Source organism: Thalia democratica, chromosome 3 (assembly GCF_965202585.1).
Source record: "Thalia democratica chromosome 3, ktThaDemo2.hap1.1, whole genome shotgun sequence".
Classification (NCBI taxonomy): Eukaryota; Metazoa; Chordata; class Thaliacea; order Salpida; family Salpidae; genus Thalia; species Thalia democratica.
Window position 1 is genome coordinate 25,615,025 of NC_139167.1, and position 23,147 is coordinate 25,638,171.

Here is a 23,147-nt window from a genome sequence, read left to right on the forward strand (position 1 = left end):
AAGTTTTCAAACAGCTTAGCTAGATAGAAATACAAAATGTTAAGCTTCGAAGTTCAGTAAAAAAATTTGTTGTTAGTGCATCTATCAAATTTAATTAATAAAAATAAAATTAATCGTACTCAGATTTTTCTATGCTTATTATATTAAGTTGATTTTTTTAAATTCAGTTATATAAAGAGAGCGTAGTTATATTGTTTTTAATATAAAAACAAAGTTTTACTACAGTTTAAAGGTAAGATATTTAAAAATATGAAAAATATATATCTAAATAGATAATTTATATATAAGTAAACACTCTCTTTCGGTTAGCAGTTTATTTTAGATACAACATCAAAAAACAATCTGCAATTTTTCCCAATGTCTTCTATTGTTCAAAATTAACAATGGAAGACACATGAGTGGAGTGATGGGGCGCAGAGTCTCCAGTTGAGGCAAAGTCTCATGCATGGGACCTTGTAGTGGATGTTGATTCTGTGGGTGCAGCAGTAGTTGACGATGATTCTTGGGTCCCAGTAACAGTGGAATTGGTCGTATTTGTCGAGGACCTTTTGGACCTTTTCCATGACGCAAGCGCAGTAGTGAGTTCTCAAACTCTTGATCAAATCGTGTGGGTTGGTACCGAAAGCACTGTAGAAGAACTTGTCGAATTGGATCAAGTGACAACGGGCACGCTGCAATAGAAAAATAGTTATAGAGTTTGTAACTAATCGTTATAAAACTAGCAAACAATACTTACTTCCTTCAATCTTTGTTCAAGACAAGCACGAGTGTGATCACGTTTACCGTAAAGGCACTTAGTGAAGATTGAGACCTTTGATTTTCTTGAGACCATGCAAGCTTCCCATTTAGCCTTGACACTGTAGACCATTTGTTCGGCGCACAATTTCCATTGTTTGATGCGGGCGTCCCATTTTTGGTAGAGGCATTCGACTTGACGGTAGAGTTTGTCTTTTTGGAGACGGACCCAGACCTTGGCTTGTTCTCTGAGGAGTTCATGGAATTGGTCGATTTGAGCTTGAGTTGGAGATCTGTATAAATAGATTTATTATCAAATGATTACAATTAGTGTGATTTGAGTCACCCTTTTATAATAAGAATGGTATAGCAAATGTAGCACTAATTGGTCAATTTGTTAATTCATTGATTAATGTTTAAATGATTTATTTTTAACGTGTTATTTACAAACATAGTACTAACAATTAAAAAAATACTAGATTGTTAAAGCGAGTTTTGAATATGCAAAGTAACAGTAAACGTTACAAACTTGTAGTATCTTGGGTATTTGCACAAGATGATTTGTTCAAGACCGACCAAAGCTTTAGTGCACCATTCATCGATTTGTCTGTGCCATTCAGTGTAAGCCAAGACGAGTTCTCTGTTGTAACCTTCGTATTTCTTGTTGATTTCGTCAATGTAGAATTGGTATGGGAAGAGACCTCCAACGATTTGTTCTACAAGACGTTATTATTTTAAACCGCTGCTATAAATATACATTAATTACTTCTTTTGTTTGAATATTTTACCTTTTTCGCAGGTCTTGAGGCTTCTGTATCCGCAGTGGCTCCAGTCGGCCTTGAAAGCACTGACACCGCAAAGTCCGAATTTGGTTGATGGGGCACATGGCAAACGGACACTGAAAAAAGTAGTTTTGCAAAATCTCATACAAATTACAACTTTGATCACTTTCCTACAATGCTTACCATGATCTTCTGCGGTGCATTCTTGACAAACCGTAGCAGTTGCCTCTGAAGTAGACTTTGTAGAAACATCTGTAGTCGCATTCGATGGTGTAGACGGCTCTGTAGACTTCGTTGTAGAATCCTTGGACCAAAACTTGGTTGTAACGGATCATTTCTTCGCTCCAGTGAGTGATGACTTCTTCGAAGTTTTCTGGCATAGCTTTACCAGCTGTCAAAAAAAAAGAGTTAGATTATACTATTAAGCAAGCTTATGTTATCAAGTCTAAAGACTTACCGTAGAGACAGGTGAAGATGTTTCTGACGAAAGCGATCTTTCTCAAACGGAGTTTTTCAAGGGCTTCCTTGTAGCAGGCAATCATTCTGTCGGCCTTTTTGTACAATCTGTCGTGGAAACAGGTGACACGGGTCTTACGGGTGGCAAGAGCTTGTCTGAATCTGTAGTTTTTATTGATTTTAGTAACATTTTGCTTGTTTAAATACAATGAACTGATGTAAAATACTCACTGAGCAATGATTTGGTTGTGGAAGTGTTCGATTCTGAGCATGAATGAGTGAATTTGGTTAATGTAGCGGCCTTCGGCTTGTTTCTTGAGAGATTCAAGTTCAGCTTTGTAAGCACCGACTTTTTGTTCGTACATGTTCATGGTGTAAGCTTGGTAAGCACGGCGGAAGTATTCTCTGAAGATTTCAACGTAGTATTCGTTGACTTCGCAGACTTGTTTTTTCCATTGTTGCATTTGAGCGAAGAGGTCCAATTGGATCTTGGCTCTGGCTTCGGTGAGCTTTTCGACCATTTCGTTGACACGAGTATCGGCAAGGTTCTCTGAAAATTTACATGATGGTTTTAAGTTTTACATGATTGTAAAATAAATAAAACAAAACAAAATAGTTTTCAGAATAAACTTGTTTTTGATGTTAAAAAATCAGTATTTTTCAAGAATTGATTTTAGTTATGATAATAGAGCTATGTTAAAATCAGTATTATATGCATTTTGTTTGTTTAACTCGAAGTTCACTTATAGTTTAAGATTATATTTATGATTTTTTTTTCTTACATGAAAAGTTAAACTTTTTAGTTAAACATTTAGTCACTGAAGTTGTCTTTTTACCATAAACATAAATGATTTTAGTTTATATAACTTAAGAACCAACCGTCTTCACAGCCCTTTGGAATAAAGCATTTTGGGAATTCAACAAGGATGTCTCTGTAGTAAGCACCGGTGCACCAAGCGTGGTTAAAGTGAATTCTGTAGCAGTAGTAGCTGTTTCTGGGCAACACATGGAAGTTGTGAGCGCACCAGTAATCGTATGATGGGCAGCTAAAAGTAGCTGCTTGGGCAGCCTGTGAAATAAATTGGATTAGAGATAAGCAAAACTTTTCTACAACAAATAACAATTTAAATACAATAAAAGAATAAATGCAGTTATAGTTTATTTCTTGATTCAATCTAAAGTATTCAAAGTGTTGACTAATATAAAATTGATACAGTTAGTTTTAGAAAAGTCTTAAAAATAACCTACTATTAGTTATAACTATAGTTTTAACTTATCAAAGTAAGGTTTTTTAGTTATGCATAAAACTATAAACTTACAACAATGCATGCCAAGAAGGCAACGACAAATTTCATCTTATTGATTGTCTGTAAATCAAACACTCAATCAATGTCTGTTGTGATTTAATTCGCAGCTCTTTTATACTGCATTATCACAACAAATGCTTAAATAAACTTAGTTGTAAAATTGCACTTGAAAATTAAGCTTAAAACAACTTTTATTAAGTGGCTTATCACTCTTGTTTGTTGTGGAACTGGTTTAAATTTTTAAATGCAGCTGTCATAGAAACATGGTTTGTTTATTTAATATCAGTTTATTTGACATTACACTTTATAACGTGTCAATTAACTGTTATTTTATGTGGTACTAAAAATAAATGTCAAGTTGTTTTTTTTTTGGTTTTAGTGCAAAACATTTTAGTAATGCGTAAAAGCTACACAATTTTTTAACTTAATTTAATTAAGATTTTTAAATGGGTTTATAAAAATTTGTTAGATAATTCATCGATTAAATTAAACTACAAAGTTTAGTTTGTATTATAGCTTTCAATATTTTGAAACCTTGTGAAATAAAGGAAAATTTTGAGTCTTTGTTATACTAACCCAACATTAAACATAAAACCCCCGAAAAAATAAAAACAATTAAAATCTTTAATTTTTTAATTTATCTGTTTAATATTTCTGTTTTTAGAGTCTACTTTTACTAGCTAAACCTTTTTATAATGCAGTTTTACATGGTTTGGTATAATTTATTTTGCTAAAATCTAGTATTTAATTAGTTTTATAAAATTGCTAAACAAAACGTTAATATGTATTACAAAAATAAACTTTTTATTAAAACTTAATAGTTTTTTCAACAGCTTACCTGCATTTATTTCATCTCAATTTAAAACTTTGGTGAACTCAATAAAATTTAAAATTAAAAGTTTTCCTTCCAATTTGAAAATAACTTTATCCCGTAGTTTAGGACACATTTTATTAGTAAAATTGAAAAACGATTAAAAACTACTGTTTCATATAATCAAAATGAGTAAATATATTTTAGTCTAATCGCAATAGTTAATGTTAAGCTAAAATAGTAGCAATGGACTTTGTGTTGCTTGTTTATTTATGAAAAAAAAAGCTATTCAAAAAAAAAAAAATAATAAATAAACAAGTGGTTTAATCTAACGTCTAACTTTTGACAGTGTTAAATACTTTCTTTAGTAAATTTTAAAGAATAAATTAACAAGCTTAATGCTTAAACAGTAAAAATTGAAGTAGATTATGTTTTTTTTTATTATTAAAACGAAAGCCTGAAACTTGTTTTGTTTCTATATTTATTTTATATTTTATTTTTTATGTAAGATTAAGAAAAACTAAAGTATAATTTAAAACTGAAACAGTTTAGATATTTAAATAAAAAAATTAAAAGGATAGAAACGGTTATAAAAAATGTCGAATTTAAAGAATAAAACTATCAAGTTTTAAAAATGAGACAAGCTTAGCTGAAAATAAAGATAAAATTTAAAAAATGCACAAGATTCATTAGACAACAAAAACTAAACAAATATATAACTTTATGATATTAATTAAGTAACATATTTCGCTGTTTACAAAATACATAGAACAATACTATTTAATTACGACAATTGAAAAATTATACTTAATAAAAGAGGCAAATAAATGTTTTTATTGATGTTTGTATTGAATTGAAAAAAATGACCACAAGCGAACGCTGTTGATGACAAAAATGAAACGGAAGTAATTTGCACGACTATCAGTGACAAGTTGCTGGAAATAAAAAATTAACTTTTACATAAACAAAAGGCGGATGCGAATGTTTGAAGTTTTAAACAATATTTGAAGCTGTTTCAACAACAAAAAAAGGAAATTCTTTCCACGATTATTTAATAAAAAACCACGGACTTTGAGGATAGAACAAACTAAAGATTGTAAAATATATACTTGAAACTTTTAATAATATATAAAGAAGCTATTTTTATGTTACAAATTAAAATATTTGACCTTTAATTTTATATCTACTAAAACATGAGCTTTAAATTTTTTATGTTTTTATTTCATTGCTAAACAGTGTTATATACTATATAAAAAATCATTTAAACGTTACATATAGTTAAATTTCTATAAAGTTTTATCTTTAATCCCTTTTCTTAACCTGAATGATTCTGACTTTTAGTAGTACTGTACGTAAATATATTTAAAGAATTAATAGTTTTAACTTGGTTACAAAACAATATAATCAGAACTAGGTTTTTGATTTTGTTCCATTTTTACACAGTTTGGTTCAATATATAGGTCATTTTCATTTTCTTGCGTTTCTGCACAGTTTGGTTCTGAATACAGGTCGTTTTCATTCTGTTGAACTTTCGCACAGTTTGGTTCTAAATATAGGTCATTTTCATTTTCTTGCGTTTTCGAACAATTCGGTTCTAAATATAGGTCATTTTCATTCTGATGAACTTTCGCACTACCTAACACGTCACTAACTTTGAGATTCGTATTATTCTTTTCTTCCAGTTCTTGATACACATGGTCTGTTTCTTGTACTTCGTGGTAAAAATTATCGGTTTTTTTCTCTTCGGTTTCGTGATTGTTTTCTTTTTCAGCTGAAAATATATTTGCGTTCAATTTTAAAATAACAATGTGACTTCTGGTCGTTTGAGTAATATTTACCAATTTTTAAAAAGAAAGTATTTATACAACTTAATGAAATTTAAAAACGTACCTTCTTTGTTTTTAGGTGCTAAGTCTACTATTTCTAAAGCACCTTCTGCAAAAAATACCAAACAAAATTTTTCTATAGTAAAATAAACCTTTGACTAAAGTATTAGTTGTGATTTTATAGTTGTAAAAAAAAGAAGTATTTACTTAAACACTTTTAGTTTTTATAATGCAAAAACAAAATCATCTTATGCTATAAAACTAGTACAGTAGCTTCTCGCATCTTTAGGCACTTATGACGTTACACACTCTCGTTTTATTACGCATTTTAAAATTCTAAAAATCTCAGAAATAAAATTTTAACAAAATTAAAAAATTAAATTAATACTTTTGCATTTTTAGTTAGTGCCTTCCATAAGAAGCCTATTGTACTCTATGAATTTAACCTTTATTTATAGCTTAGGTGTCTTAACACCCCTTCTTTTATACCTTTTAATAAAAAAAAGTTTAATTCCTAAAATTCTTATGGCAAGAAATTTCATTCCTACTCAAAAAATCCATTAATATATCTTTAATACAATGCAAGACAAGTTTATCCTTATGTGGGCATAGGTCAAATTAAAAAAAGTTGTAGTAACATAAATAATTTTTTTCTTTTATTAAACATATATTAATATTTTATATATTTTTGTTCAAAATAAGAAATCCATTACAGCACCAAATGAATATTTTTGTAAAAGGCTATAAAAACAAATTTTAATATAGACACCACACCATTACTTTATTGTAAACAAAAGCTTATTTATAAACTGAATTTGCTAATAAAAAATAATATAGATTTTAAGTATGAAATAAGTCGCATATAAATAAAGATAAGGAAAAAAATATATACTTATTATTAAAATTAGTAAAAAAAATTTTACAATTTTTATAACTTTATACTAATTTAAATCTTTTTTTTAATATATGTATAATTTTATCTTTTGTTTTCATATTCAAAATTAAGTAAACAAATTATTAAAAGTGGAAAGTCCCCAGTCTGCTTTTTTTAACTAGAAGCAATATCAAAAATCAGCCATTATAGTAAGCATATTTGGTACCTCTCGTTTCTTTACGCACTTTTCTGTGGACACAATGTGCGTAAATAAGCGAGAGGTTACTGTAAGTGTACAAAAAAACTACTACACAAAAAAAATTACTTTAAAAAAATAGTATGACGTTTTTTTAGTACTAAAATGTTATAAAAATATTAAAGTTTATACAATACAATGCTCTATACACAAAATACTGGAAAGTTACTTGAATATTTTTTCTTTTTTGCCTTGAACTTCCAAACCAATAGAACAATGATAACCAGCATTGCCAGTAGTGATGCAGCTATTCCCACAAACAACGTTGTTTGGTCGTTTGCCGACTTCGAAGCTTAAATTGGAATTGATTATTTAAAATGAGTTTTTATACGTTATAGTTTTTTAAACTTCATACAAACTAAAGACATCATACAATTTACTCTTTAAGATCAACGATTAAGTTTGTATTCATAACAAGTAAATATAGACCAATGAAGGGTTTCCCAAAATTAACCAAATGGCCCCATTGTTGGGCCATTAGGTCATAAATTGGAATTTACACTATATTTTGTGGAGTTGATGATGAAGTGAAAAAAAGTCTTAAGTACGTTAAATGGTAGTTTTTAAAGTAAAGTTCTTAAATAGGTTATATATTGTTTAATTTTTCTAAAGGGGCATTTAAAAAAAAAAGTTTGAGAAACTCTGGTGAATGGAACTCACAAACAACATTTAGTTTTCGCGCTGGTGATACCCCTTTGTTTTTATATTCATCCAAATCATGAAGATTGGAAATCGGTTGGCAAGTGACATTTTTGCCATCGTCATCAAGTGTAACCAATGTTGCAAAGTGTTTCAAACTCTGGTATAAAAGTTTATTTTTCAGAAACTGTTTAACTGGTGTAAACTGCTCAAACCGGCTTAAAAAAACTAATAGAATAGTTTTAGTAACAGAATAGTTATATTAGAACTATCAAAGTTTGTGATGTACCGGACCCACAATTTCGGGTCCGGCCGGAACCGGATCCGGACTTTTTTTCGAATTAGAATCCGGCCGGAACCGGATCCGGACTTTTTTTTCATATCAAGATCCGGCCGGATCCGGATATCAGACAAAAGTGGCAATATCCGGCCGGATCCGGACCCGGATAGTGAGTCCGGTACATCACTAGTTTTCACATAAAAAGTAGAGCTTACATCTGTAGTTTCAAAATTTCATTTCTATAAAAGCTTTTGTGATAACAAAAAACTATGAATAACTTTAAGTTTAGTATAAGAAAAATTTATAGAAAGATAAAGTACATCACAGAAATAATATCTGGTAACTAAGATTAAAATCTATTAATTAAGATCAATTTGTAAAAATCAAGGAGGACCCCCCCCCACTATAACCTTACCAGTCTAAAATCAATCAAAATCAAGTTATTGAAGAAAATAACTAGAAAATCACAAAATATTGAAAACTGGATCAGCTTAAACTCATTTAAAATCTAAAAAATCTAGCCTGAGTTTTCTAAAAAAATCTTAAAACTAGCCTAACAATTTGGTAGTAAAGTTTTTAATTTTACAACATAGGTAAAGAGTTGCATTTCTGAAATGTTTATTTTGTAGTTTAAATGTAAACAAATTTAAATTAGTCACGTGTTCAAAATGAGCCAATCACGGTAGGTGTTTAATTTTAACTGACGAAAATGACTCTTTTTTAGTTATAAAGGGTTTGTTTTTGAAAGAATACTTTTCTTTATGCTCTTATTTACTAACTAGATTCGAATCGATCGCATCTCTGTTAGGATCCGGCCGGAACCGTATCCGGACTTTTTTTTTCAAATTATGATCCGGCCGGATCCGGATATCAGACAAAATGGCAATATCCGGCCGGATCCGGACCCGGATAGTGAGTCCGGTACATCACTAATCAAAATAGATAAACAAGTTTAAGCCTGTAAAAATGCATCCTTTAAGTTAAAATTGATATATACTTTTGAATAAATTTACTCATTGTATAAAGATATAAAGTATTAGTTTTAAAACATTTAAAGTTTTATTATCTTTCAAGAAAAGATTTTCTTAAATTCCAATAAAGTTAAAGATAATTGATACGTTAAACAAACAGAACATTAAGATAGCTTTTTTTTACTCATACTACGCTTTGCATCAAAGATCACTTTAATCTAACATAGATACGATTGCTTTAAAATATATTAAAAATTTCAAGTAGTTATACCAGCATGTAGAAATTCTTTCAATATACCTAACTAAAAGCTAACAAACACAAAAATTTTATTCCTTTTTGGCCTTACAAAATGTACAAACAACTGACAACTGATTGTGTTGAGCAAACGTCACCAAAGCAGTATTTTACAAATATTATTTCAGGTACACCTAAGCCATAAGAACAAGATACAATAAGCTTTTCGCCGTTCGAAACGTCTAAATCTCCCAATACTTGTACATTTCTCGGAGCTGCAGAAGTTTAATACGATTTGCTAGCAATTTAAATGATCAATGTTTGTCAGTATGTATATTTTCCAATATAGGTAGGGTGTAATAAATTAAAGGCTAGCTATTGATTTTGTTGTTAATTAAAGAAAATGTGCCGTTAAGGCGAAGTTCTATGGATGACTAAAATAGTTATAAATTAATAGCAATGTTAGTTTATAATTTAAACATATCACACATGATAAAATTTCAAACGGACTAATCGAAGCAGTAATATAGTTCTAATTGAATTCACAGCAATTTACGGTTAAACAATTAAAAATGATTAAGATAAAAGCCTAATAACTTTTTTGAAAATGTTTTAAATTTTCATTAGGTTGCTTATATAAAATTAATTTTTATCAATTGTTATAAACACCTTTCCAACATTCAAACAAATATTCGTTACTCCATGAAGCGTTTCTTAAACATTCAGTGTTCAAACTTTGTACATTTGGTTGCAGATGCTTCAAATAGTATCCTGCTTCACATTTAAATTCTCCGGTGTCTTTATAACTAGAAGAAGTTGAATCAACATTTAAATATGGAACAGTTGTAGTGCATTCTGTAAATAAATCAATTTTGTAACCGAATACTTTTGGGAAATGTTCTTTTTTTAAATATCGAAAACCAGTTATATGTAGTAACGTTTACTGAAACATTTATAAAAACTAGATCCATTACTAGGTATTGCAAAAAAATCAATAACAGTGTTCTAGCCATTCATCAATTAATTGAAAGAATTTTCTCAAAACTAAAAGAGATGAAATTACTTTTCATTCTTTTAAAGAAACTTAAAACAAAACATGAACGTAGTTTTTTTATTTATCAAAAACTTTTTGTTAAACTGATTACATTTAAAACTTTTATGCTTGTAAATCATTATAGTTCAGAATATTTTTACCGGAAAAAGTAATGTTGTTAATGCTACACTTCTTTGTTGTTGAAAAATCATTTAACGAAAACTCCAAATCGAAAGCCGATTTCTCAGATGTCTTTTCAAATGCATCGAAATAAGAATGAATATATCTCCTACCAATATAAGCGATGCTATAAACTTTAAAAGTTCCCAAAGACTTCCTTTCTGTTTCCCAATAGTAAGTATTATTGTTGCTTTTCCTTTCGAAATAAAAATTTTCTTCCTTTCCGGTTTTCCATTTCACATTCCAGTTAAAACTTTTTACTTGTATTTTTTCTGGCATGTAAGCGTACGCTATCTGTCCTTTGTAACCGCTCGCCCACTTGTTTTCAGGGTTCACTTCTGTGAAACGAACTTTCAAACTGAACCAATCAAGATATGGACTTCTTCCACAACCGTCTATGTAAATTTATGTTTAAAAAAAACTCAACAAACACAATAAATGCATGAATGATAAAATAAATAATATCTTATATTTTTTATTGTACAAAAATATAAACCAAAAATAAATGAGTTAGTATTAAACTAGTGTAATAAAAACGTAGCAAATAAAAACCTGGAGTTCTTGCATTGATTTTTGGTATTGTATAAGAAGCAGTTAAAAATACAAAAACAAAATTAAAACTAGATATCATATTCTGACAGTTTTAAAATTAAACTTAATAAAAACCAGCTAAACAGCCAACACTGTTTAATAAAATGTTCGATATATGACTCATAGTTCTTGTGACGTATAGAAAAGAGAAAAATCATTTTAGATATATCAAATTATTATTGAAAAACTGTTTCTATGGTAATAGTTTATATGTAAAAAAGGAGAGCATGAATTTACTTACAGAAATAAAAAAAAGTCTCATTAACATTTTAATTAGTTTATAACATATCGAATAAATGTATGCAAAGTGTTTCCTGATGATGTTGTTTGTACTATAGTTGTGAATTTAAGTTTTTCTTTCTTAATTTTCAATTCAACACAAAGGTGATAATTATAATAGTTTAGTCATTTAAAAATTATCAAAATCAAAGTTTAACTATTTTACATTTTTAATACTTTCCTTAAATTGTATGCAAAAGTTTCAGTCATTAAATTACATTTATAAAAAAAATCTTTACTTTGAAGTTTATTGAAATTTAGAAAATTATTTAAGTTTGTATAAAAACTTTAAACTATAAATATCATTAGGTTATAACTTAGTGAATTTCAAAGAGTTAGATACCTATAACATTTACTGCATATCTATTCTTTTACTTTCTTATTTCTATCATAGTTAATTTTTTTGTATTACTTTTTATTTTCAGAAAAAATGTGGAAATAAATCAAAGTTATAGCTATGCTTTTAGTTACTCAATTAAGAAATAAGTGTAAGTTGTGTAACTTGATTTAGTATACGACCTAAAGCCTTATTTAAATTTCTTTAAATGTTTTATGAAATTTTTCATCATAATTTTTGTATATTTTATTAATTTGTTTAACCGAGTTTGTCTAAAACTAAATATTATGGTAAAAAAAATATTATTTATATTTTCATTGCTTATTAATTGTTAGCTGCTTAGTTTTAATGTGTTCTGTTTTTTAATTATTTTAGTCAATATATATTTCAGCCACAATCTGCAAAGTTAAGATGTTTGCGCCATCAACAAAAAATAATAAACTTTACACGACCAACATCAATATCATCCAAGACAACCTACGACCGGTTTTGTCCTATTTAGGAAGTCAGGCAGGCATGAAAAACCGCTGTTGTGATCTTACGAGGCGGGCTTAAGTACAAAGCAACCGTTTTTGAGTAAAGTTTGAATTGAGAAAAGTCAATTTTTTTAACTTAATTCACAATCGGTAGCAATCAAAACTCACAAAAGATCACAACAGCGGTTTTCGCGACTATGCCTGTCTAATAAACCCTAATTTGCTGTTGTTGGTCGGATGCTGTTGTTGTTAGTCGTGTGAAGTTAATTATTTGTTATTAACTATTGTAGAACATTTTGATGAATTTAAACATATCAAAGCTACTACAATCCAGGCTTTTTTAAACAGGGAAACAGTTTATAATGGGAACTTAGAGCATCTTAGTAAAAAGTTTCCCAAAAAAAAAATGCTATTTTAAAACTTAAACCTATTATGACGTCACAATTAAAATTTTATTTAAAATCTATATGAGCTGGGCAAAAAAGAGCAATTTTTGTTACTGCAACTTTTAATCTTTCTGTGTTATAAATTCAACATTTATTATTCGAAATTTATCAAATAACCAAAACAAAATCAACAAACAACGTTTCTAGTGATATTCTAAGAATCTTTTTTTTTTCTTTTTTTGTTTTCAGAAAGCTCACAGGAAACAGAAAACGTTTTATTTTAAAATTAAAACTTATTAATATTGTTTTAAAATTGAATGTTACTTCAAAACCGTAATAACTATTAAATACGGTATTGCATAAGTCATTTATGAAATGTCATTTTAAAATAAAACTTTTCAAACTTTCTACTAAATTTTATTTTAAATCAAAAAGTTAGATTTTACTAATATATTGTAGTTTTTTAATAAAGCTTTAAACTTTAGCTAGAAAACTTCTAAAATAATAAGGCTTACTTTTCAGGCTTATCATTTATATTAAATAAAGCGAACTTTAACTTTTTAGTTATTGATAAATGATTAAAAATGACTATTAGATTTAAATTTTGACTATACTTTGGCTAGTTTTAGCAAAGCTGAGGTGTTTTCGCTATAATAAAATAAGCATATTAGGTTGAACATAAATGTATATTCCATCGCATGGTTTAATACTGTTAAAGGTTTTTTTTTAATAACCTTTTATTTTCCTTTTTAGTTTAATCAAAAGCTATACGTGGTTTAAGGTTTATGCTTACATAGTAAATATTCAAAAAACAAACCAAATTAAACATTTTGGATATACTTACTTGAGTTAATCACTATAGTTTTTAAAAATTTAAATTTTAACATACTTTTTTTGTAATATTACAAGTTCTTTGAATTTAAACTATTTATCAAAGTACAGACTTTTCACGCAATATTTTAATTGACACTGTTAGATAAATCTTTATAAAATGACCAATCAGATTAAAATAAATCTGCATTTTTTTTTTGTTTATTGTTGATCATGTTGTATCACATTTAAATCATAAAAAAGATAAAGTGAAATTTAAAAAAAAAATTGTTCGAAAGAGAAGAATTGCATATGTATTAAAAACAGCAGATTATACAATGTAATAAAACAATTAAAGTCTTAATAAAATTATATTTAGAAATTATATAAGTCAGTTCAAACTTTTAATCTATTATTTACTAATGAATTTTCACCATGAAATAGCTTTGCAGTAATTATTGCAAAATAAATCTAAAGTTATTTTTCTCTTATTATTACGTCACAATAACTATGAGTCATGTTTCGAACATTTCATTTACAGTGTTTGCTGTTTGGCAGGTTTTGTTAAGTTTAGTTTTAAAATTTTCAGAACATGATATCTAGTTTTAATTTTGCTTTTATATTTTTAACTGCTGTTTTTATAGTACCAAAGATTAGTGCAAGAACTCCAGGTGTTTATTTTTTGCTGCATTTTTATTACACTAGTGTTAATACCAACTAATTTCTTATAAACTAAAAAAACAATTTAACAGGTTTTTGGCTGATATTACTTTGACCTAATATTTGTTTTAAGACCTAATAGAAAGTCATTTAATCTTGTTACTTTTATAGGAGCGCTACTAGATATTGTCAACTTAATTTTCTATATGAATTAATTATTATAAACTTGATTTATTTTCAGAGTGCACTACAACTGTCCCATATTTAAATGTTGATCCAACTTCTTCTAATTATCTAGACACTGGAGTATTTCAATCTGAAGAAGGATATTATTTGAAGCATCTGCAACCAAATTTACAAAGTTTGAACACTGAATGTTTAAGAAACGCTTCATGGAGTAACGAACATTTGTTTGAATGTTGGGGAGGTATATAAATTAGTTTAAAAATAACACAAAGTTTTTTAAAATAAGTATTCAATTTATAATTTCAATAAGTGTATGGACATTCACTTTATATTTTTTGATTAACTAATAGATTTTTTGGCCTCGTCACTTATTTAAGTTTTTCAAAAGTTACTCTGACCTAAAGCTTTTAAGGCTTTTAAACATTAGTTATTATAGTACTAAAATACCTATTTGAATATGTTCTTACTTAAGATCAGACTTTTTTACTTTACTTATATTTTTTGATTATACTTCTTTAAAACAGCTCCGAAAAATGTAAGAGTATTTGGAAACTTAGACGTCATAGAAGGAAACAAACTGAATATTTCTTGTTTGTACGACAAATCAATACCCGTGGTTAAGTCCGTAAGGTTTTGCATTGATGATAGCTGCGTTTCCAGTCTGCAGTTAGTTTGTGGGTTTTATTTTTAATATCCGTTGTAATATCAAAAAAATTATTAATTTTTTTTTAATTTTGTCGGAACTTTTACATATTTAAAAACTTTGATTTTATGAAAGTTGTTTTAATGTCCTATTGGTTATATATTAAAATACATTAGCTATGTATTTTAAATGTCCTAATACACTGAAATGAAGCAAGAGAGATATATAAACTAAATCACTAATAAATTTAAGTTTTATACATTGATAAAAGATTCCAAAATGTTCTAAAGGAAGCTTCTAATAATGAAAAAATCAACAAATATCGTTCTTTACAATTATGTGTAAAACATTTTGTTTAGTATATAAACTAACTTTATACCTTTTGTTAATTATAAGTATAGATGTAAAAGCTTAGCGTTTATCATAATAAATCAGAAGTAATTTTGATAATAAAAAAGGGATCACATTTTTTGACTTTCTTTACACTACATCAGATGAAAAACTTGTATTTTTACTAAACAATGTTTAGATTTATAAACACACAGAGTATTACACAACTTAATACATAGTAATGATAATCAAATAATTTTAACAAAAAATTTACACAGAAAATTGTTAACTATTACAAGTCTGTTATACTTCAAGATGATGGTAAGAATATAACTTGTCAGGCGATGTCCGATTATACTAACTTAAGTGATAATTCAAATGAAGGAATATCACCAGTGCAGAAAATAAATGTTTTATGTAAGTTTTATTTTAAAATCAACAACTTTACACTAAATATAGTACATAAACAACACACTTTTATATAAGACTATACACACATGTATAAGTGTAAAAGTTTACTTTAGAAGTATACAGATTATAAATTTAAAAATGGTAGTGTATACACATGCATAACTGATATTGTTTTATCAACTAATAAAACTTTATAGCAAAAAATTGCCTAAAATCTATTCGTTCCACTGAAAAAAAATGTATGTGTAAAAAGAATTTTGATTAATAAAAAACTGTTTTCAGTTCCTCCGAGGCTGTCTAATCTAAATCAAACAAAAATTATTTGTAATTTGACTGTAGGGTCTAAAAACAACAACTGCACGTTTGAAATACAATCGAAACCAATAGCAACTGAAGCGAAAATAGTTATGGGTAACTCAAGTATAGGTAGTTTTTACTTTACTAATGAGTTTGTAACATATAACTTTAAAAATATTTTTTTTAAGTGTTATTTAAAAAATACTTTGAGAACTTTAAAATAAAAGTTTTTAATCAGCTAACCAGTATGACGCAAAATGAATACAGACAACTTTAAACTGACTCAAACGATATTTTATTTAGTTTTAAAAACATACATTTGTTTAAACTAAAAAAGTATGTTAAAAGGTTAAATTTTGCAATATAAATGCGTTTAAGGTATAATTATGACGCCATTACGCTTTGTCAGTACATCGTTAGTTTTTTAAAATTACTTGATTTTTATGACTACTCACCTTATTTTTAGATAAAAACGATGGCAAGTATTGTGTACAATATTAAAAAAGAAAAAAAACTTTTTTTGTTGTATCTACCTAATTGTTAATAAATAATTGATTTCTTGAAGTTAAACGCTTTAGAAACATTTAGACTTGTTCTGAAGAAAATGTAAAATTTTCCAGCCTTTAAAATAATGTAAAAAACTTATTTAGAAACATTTTATGTTGAATACCTTAAGCTTTTGTAATTTTTTTATTTACTTTTATGAACAGAAGCAGTCAAAACAAAAGTTACAATTGAAAATAAAAACGAAACAAATTACTCTCAAACGGTTTCTATTTACTTAATAGAAGTAAGACTATTTTGTGGTTGTTTATTGTAGTCTTGTATACTCTAAGTTCGAAAATAAACTTAGAATAATCAAATTAGTACTAGAGTTTAATAGGGATATCGTTAAGGTACGCACCTTAAAACCAGGCTAAAATGCAAACCTCACGTGGAGTGCGTAACTTACAGTTTAAAGATGAGTTTAACTACTTTTGTACCGAGTGTTAGCTAACTAGTATTTGTTGTTATTATTAAAAGTAAAGTGTATTCTAGATTACTACAAAGCTTTTTTTTCAATAAGTACTCGTATTTGTTTGCATTAATCAAAGACAGGTTATACTTCTATTTATTTTAAACTACTTGCTTAATAAAATATATTTACAAACAATTTTTTTATCTTACTATTGTTATAGATTATAAGTACTTTATATATTTCCTGAATATGTACAAAACTCTAGACGTGCTCTTAACAGTATACCATTAGCACTTATATAAATTTATTTAGTTGCTATTTTTAGGATTCTGCAATGAAAAACGTGTCATTTAATACAACAATACAACTGAAAGAAACGACACAATTTGCAAACGAAATATTAGAAGTTCCATTGCAAGTTGTTATAACAGTACCTCCTAATTACAAACCTCTTAAAACGACAAGTGATAGTAATTCAGCTGCAATTGGGATTGTCGTGTCTTTATTGATAACTGTTTTTATTGTTGCTTTAGCTTGGAAGCTGAAAGCAAATAAGCAAAACAAAGGTAGTATTATTTCTATACAAAAAAGTTAAAAAAATACTTTTGAAACTGATAATTTAAGTTTTGTAGTAAATGTAACAAAATAGGTAAGATTTATTTTTGCTTGTTTAAAGTACTTTTGTAATATCAATTACAGTAAAAAATATATGTAATAATTAAGAGTAAAACAACTACTTGTTTTTTTATTTGACAGAGTTTTATAAGCTACTTCCAGAGTTTAAAAGTTAAGTAAAAAAGTTTAGAAGTGTGTAAAATCTAGTCCAAGAGATTACACTATGTAACTACTTGTACTAATTTTTTTCATTAATTATTGCTTAAAAAATAATATTTTCATCAATTAACTGTATTCTTTTTTTAGACGAACCACTTGAACAAACTAATGAAGTTTACCAAAATTATGATGAAGGTAGTACTATATTTCAAAAAAAAACTAACTTTATAGGTGTAAAGTACTCAATCTGAAAAATAGTTAAACTTTTATTTTTAGTCTTCTGAGTTCAATATACTAATTATGAATGTGGCTTTAAAAAGCTTTATTTTACTTATAAGATTTTTACAAAATTTTATCTATTAAAGTCACAAGTGTCTTAATTTGGATCATTAAAAAGACTTTTTTTTGTTGCTTATATCTTAATTAATTTTTTCACTATTGTTTAAATTATAATATTTACTAACAGATAAACAAACATCTGAAACAATAAATAAAAACATCTATCAAGAAGCAAGTTAGTTTTAGTTTAAACTATTAGCACATCTGTATCGTAACAATAAATTGTGTTCTAAATACAACTAAAAATTTTGCTTATTTCTGCGATGAATTGTAACGTTGTTAAATAACGTTAAAACTGTTAAATTATATAAATAAAATAGTATTATTTAATTATTAATAATAAAAAATTATTATTAATAATATTAAAGGTTTGCTTTATGTGAAGACTTGTTTGTATATTTCTAAATATGTTTTAATATTTACTGTTTTTATAAATTAAAATATACTTGATTTAAAAAATGTGTTGTTACCTTTTTATATGTTTACATATTTTTTAGAATAAGCTAGTAAAAATTTTTATTTAATAAAAGTTCCACAGCTTTGAATGTGATTTAGAATAAAAAAAAATCGTTAGCAAACATACAAAATATCTGACAAAGTGTATTTTAAAAAATATAAGATTTTTACTTTAATAAAAAGCACAAACAAATGTTCATTTCAGTTTTCGAAACCACTAAAGAAAAGAAAATCCAGAAAAATAGTAAAAACAACTATTACGAATTAGACAACGAAAATCAGAAAACCAAAATATCAATAAATGAAACTTATGCAACTGTTGATAAAAGCAACAAAGAAGGCCAGTCGGTACCAGAAACATATGCAGTAGTAAATAAAAACAACAAAAAAGAACATAATGATGTAACTAACAAGGAAACGTATTCAGTAGTCAATAAGAGCGACAAAATGATTAAACCATCAGATAGTGTTTATACCGTAGTTGAAAAAAATAAAAGTGAACCGGAAGTGTATGCCGTTGTTAACAAACAAAAATAAAATGAAAACACTTTTCATGATTTGTAAATTATTTAAACTTGTTTTAAGGTTTTTAACAAATTTTTTACATGATAAAGTTTAAGATTTAAACTGAAGCAAATACTCTTATTTTTTTTCATTTCTAATCCTTTTAGTTCACTGTTTATAATAAACATTATAAACTTGTAGACTTTTGTGTTAAAAGTTTTAATTTAAAAATTTAAGCATATTTTTTTTAACAAGCTTAGAATATTTTTTTTAATTGTTATTTTCTTAGATTAAATACTTTTGTTAAATATAAAATTGTAGCTTTCAAAGAATAAAATATTTTATAAAATGTTTGTAGCTTGCGTTTCAAGTTTCTGTTTGAATTAATACAGATTAATTCAAACTTAACCCTTATTTTGTCTATTTTCGATTGCTAAATGCAAAAATTAAGTTGATATTTACCTTAACTTCAAACTAGATATCTGAGTAAAAAAATATGCATAGTAAACTGATTTTTTATTTACATCACTAATGTTTTGTCAGTTTAGTAAAATAATAAAAAGTGCAATATTTCCTTTTTTTTTCACTTAAATGTAAAAACTTTCGACATCAAGTAAAAGTCGTTTAGTAAAAAAGTAAAACGTTTTGTTTTTGTGTTGAAACAACGTTACTATTTTTTGCGAGATTAGAATTCTTTAAAGTTTATTTTAAATTTTGATGTGTTTTAGAATGATTGCTTTTTTACAAACTTTAAAACAGTAATATGAATAAAATGTTCAAATTGAATATGTTTTTAACGTAGATTAATATAACTTTTTCAAAAAACAAAAAGTTTTAAAAATATTTTTGGTTTCTAGAACTGTGAAAATTCTAAATGGTAAAACCATGTGTATTCATTATTTAATTACTATTTTTTGCGATGTAAAAACTCTTTAAAGTTTATTTTTAACTTCTTTATTTTTAAGAATGATTGCTTGTTTTTAAACTTCGATACGGAAATAAGTAGTAAATGTTCAATTTGAACAAGTATTTTAACGTAGGTTAATATTTATTTTTCGATACAACATTTTTTTTTAATTTTTGGTTAATAGAGCTGTAACGATTCTTAATGGTATTACCATGTATATTCAATGTTTTTTTAAAATGTATTATTGTTATTTATATATTATTAATGTGATATGTTTAAAGTACTTTAAATAATAGTAACAATAATCATAATAAAAAAAAAAGTATTGTTGTTTTATAATATGAACGGTATGATAAATTTCATGTAGTTTAATTAATAGTAAAAATGTTTAAGTATCTACCGTTAAGTGTAATTTGTTTATGAAATTAAAAGAAAAAAATAGCACAGTTTTTTAATATGCTCGTTAAGCGTGTACTTATTTGAACAATAAAATCAACTTTTTCAATAAAATGCTTTGTTCTTTAAAACTCTTCAGTTATGAAAAATTCCAAAAGAATTTCAACAAAAATATACGATGAAATTTAGCTTTAAATTAATATATAAATATATTTTTAAATAACAAAAAAAGCTAATATTAGATCAGCAAAACTTAAAACTACTTTTAATAAAATTTTGAAATAATTTTTGTTTATAAATTACTTTAAAGACATCAAAATGCGTTATTTTAAAAGATTTATTAAGTATAAAATTTATAGAAAAAATTTGTTAATTAAGATCACAAAACTCGTTAATAAAGTAGAACACAGAATGTCTGAGAACTAATAAACATTTTAAGTATACTTTGAATTAAACTGTAAAAAAAATGTGTAAGTTAATTATACGAAGTTAAAAGTTTTTTAAATCAGTTTAAAAAACATCAACATTTTAATAAGATAATATTAAGCACAAGAAAAATGCAACAACTTATCTAAATTACGTATACTGATCTGAACTTCATTTTTACTTTATAAAAAATTATTGGTTTAATAAACCAGGATCAAACGTTTCCCTTTGCAAGGATAAACGTTTTCAAAAAACAAGTGTGTTACATCATGTGTAACTTTAAAAGTACCATTAATATTTGTCTTTTAATTATTCAAAAAAAATAAATAAAGATCAATACTGTTTAAAAAAAAAAACATCAGGTGGTACTCCATTTGGGGAACTTTCCCAAGTCTGAAACCTCACAACAACACATCGTGTGGGAAAATCATGAAGCTGAAATCTGCAAGCAAGTGTTCACCAGAGCTACAACAACAAATCAACAAACCCAGTCACGTGATCACAGTCACTAGAAAGAACCCGCTGTCTGTTGTTGATAAAACGCATTAGACAAATACTTAAAATAAATAAAAATTAATAAATAAATAGATAAAGTTTTAAATACTCTCTTAGTAAAGTATATTTTACTTTGAACAGCAATTACACAATCTGATCTTACCAGCAAACAGTAGCTTTGTTGAGAAATATTATAAGCGTTTGAAGATCACAGCTTTCTTTACTAACGACAAACTGACTGAATGTGAATAAATCTTGGGTCTCTGTTTGTCGAGAGCTAGTGGTCTGATGCTTAAGAGGAAGTCAAAAATTGTTGAGTTTTCTGAGCTAAATTAAAGTATTTGTAAAGTTTAACAAACAAAATGTTGTAAAACTAGTAAAACTACAGTAAATTTTTTTTGAAAAATCTTGGAGTTTGATTCCTGTAGCTGTAACCATTTAATATACTGCTTTTGATATTTAAAAACAACAAAAACAGTTTTATAGACTGTGGTTTAAATCAAAGTTTTTAATAATTCTCATAGTATCTGAGCTATTAAAAAAATAAACTGTTTGTATCCTATTTTAAAACTAACATAAGTATGATTCGACGAAGTATGTGTCTAAATTATTCTAAAGCCTCTGTTTTAAATATCACACAAACAATGTCTTATAATAGAACTTGAGCTACATTTCTTTCAATTGGTAAAATATAGTTTACTCCAGCAGTAACAAAAATAAAACTTGCTTTGTTTTCAGGTAGACTAATTCAAAAACACTTACAAAATTAATTCAATTAAATATTGTTTTTGAGTAATTATTGTTTTTAATTTTATAACAAACCTATAACTAATTTCAAACATTTAAAGGTTTATATTAGTCTACAAAGTCTAGTATACAAAGTCGTATTCATTACTTTCTCAACTTCTTTCTTTGCGTTCTCAAAGTGGGTTTGAGTACACACAACTATTTTTTTTTAATTTTATAAAATTATCTGCGTGAAACAATGTTTAGCAGGCCGCGTAAATTAAAAATAAGCGTGATAAAACTGAACATAACTTTTTTTAGTAAACTTTTTATAAAGCAGATTTTGATAAACACCTTTGCATAATAAAGCATATCGAAATTATACTCTTAATTATTTTCGGTTAGCATAAGATGTTTCTTATTTTTTTTTGAAAACAACTTACAGGCCAATTATTTTCTGTTTGCAGGCTCAAATAGCTCACTCATTCTTTATTAAGTTATTGCAAAGCTTAAAGAAAATATTGCTAAACACTACAAACTGCTATAAAAATTACTTAATTTCCATGAATGGATTCATTTAATAAAAGAACTAAATGACTTTTGAACAAATAAATGATTTGTTTTATTACATTAAAAAAAAATTCTAATAAAAATTTACATAGCAAAGTAAACAAGTAAACATGTACCTAAAAAATTAGTACTACACGAAATATAGAAAAAACTTAGTTAGTGATTTACTTTATATAAGTAACTAGAAAAAAGTGAGGTTTTAAAACAATCGCGAAAACTTTGATAAGATATTGAGTATATAAAATAGAAAACAGATCAATTTTGTAGTTTTTTTTATAAAGCGAAATTTTAGAGACAACCAAAATGTTATTTTTTTTTATATTGTAAAACGCATTATTTATAATAAAAATTAACTCTAAAACTTTTGTTTTCTATTTCTATGTTTTAATTAAAAAACAAACTAAATAAAATAGTAGAAACTTAAATAAAGGTTTTCAAAATATGTAGTAAAAGTGCATTTTAATAATAGCATTAAGTGGTACTTAATTTTATTAATTTATTAAAATTTAGAGTAAAAAACATAGCTAAACAAAATATATATCAACTATTTTAGATTTTAATCTAGGTATCTTTTTTTCACAGGTCTAAAATCTAGGTAAGAACATTATTTTTTTAATGAGCTTTCGAAAATGAAGTAAATACAAATAAAGTAATAGCGAACAAATGTTTTAAATTTCTAAAAAAGTACAAAGTTTTGCTTAAAGTAGACTACTATTGTTTTAAACTATCAAAGTCTTGCTTATTTTTTTTACTTCAGCTTATTATTACAAAATAAAACCAGCTTTAAAAAAAGTTTTAATTTCAT

General features: G+C 26.5%; 2 protein-coding genes across 2 annotated transcripts; one reads left to right on the plus strand and one right to left on the minus strand.

Annotated features, from left to right (window-relative positions):
* Window positions 1-299: 299 nt before the first annotated feature.
* Window positions 300-3,387, minus strand: LOC145831957 (uncharacterized). Its single transcript, XM_082939315.1, has 9 exons — window positions 3,293-3,387; window positions 2,853-3,042; window positions 2,205-2,523; window positions 1,975-2,135; window positions 1,701-1,908; window positions 1,524-1,633; window positions 1,265-1,451; window positions 737-1,028; window positions 300-671 (listed from the first exon to the last, which is right to left on the minus strand). Exons 1-9 carry the CDS (start codon window positions 3,326-3,328, stop codon window positions 378-380), a joined length of 1,797 nt encoding a protein of 598 aa, XP_082795441.1. The 5' UTR covers window positions 3,329-3,387; the 3' UTR covers window positions 300-377.
* A 13,696-nt stretch (window positions 3,388-17,083) lies between these two features.
* On the plus strand, window positions 17,084-21,063 carry LOC145832135 (uncharacterized). The gene is made up of 5 exons (XM_082939492.1): window positions 17,084-17,315; window positions 17,671-17,718; window positions 17,990-18,037; window positions 18,524-18,834; window positions 20,914-21,063. The coding sequence occupies exons 1-5, from the start codon at window positions 17,084-17,086 to the stop codon at window positions 21,061-21,063; spliced, it is 789 nt and encodes a 262-aa protein (XP_082795618.1).
* Window positions 21,064-23,147: the final 2,084 nt, after the last annotated feature.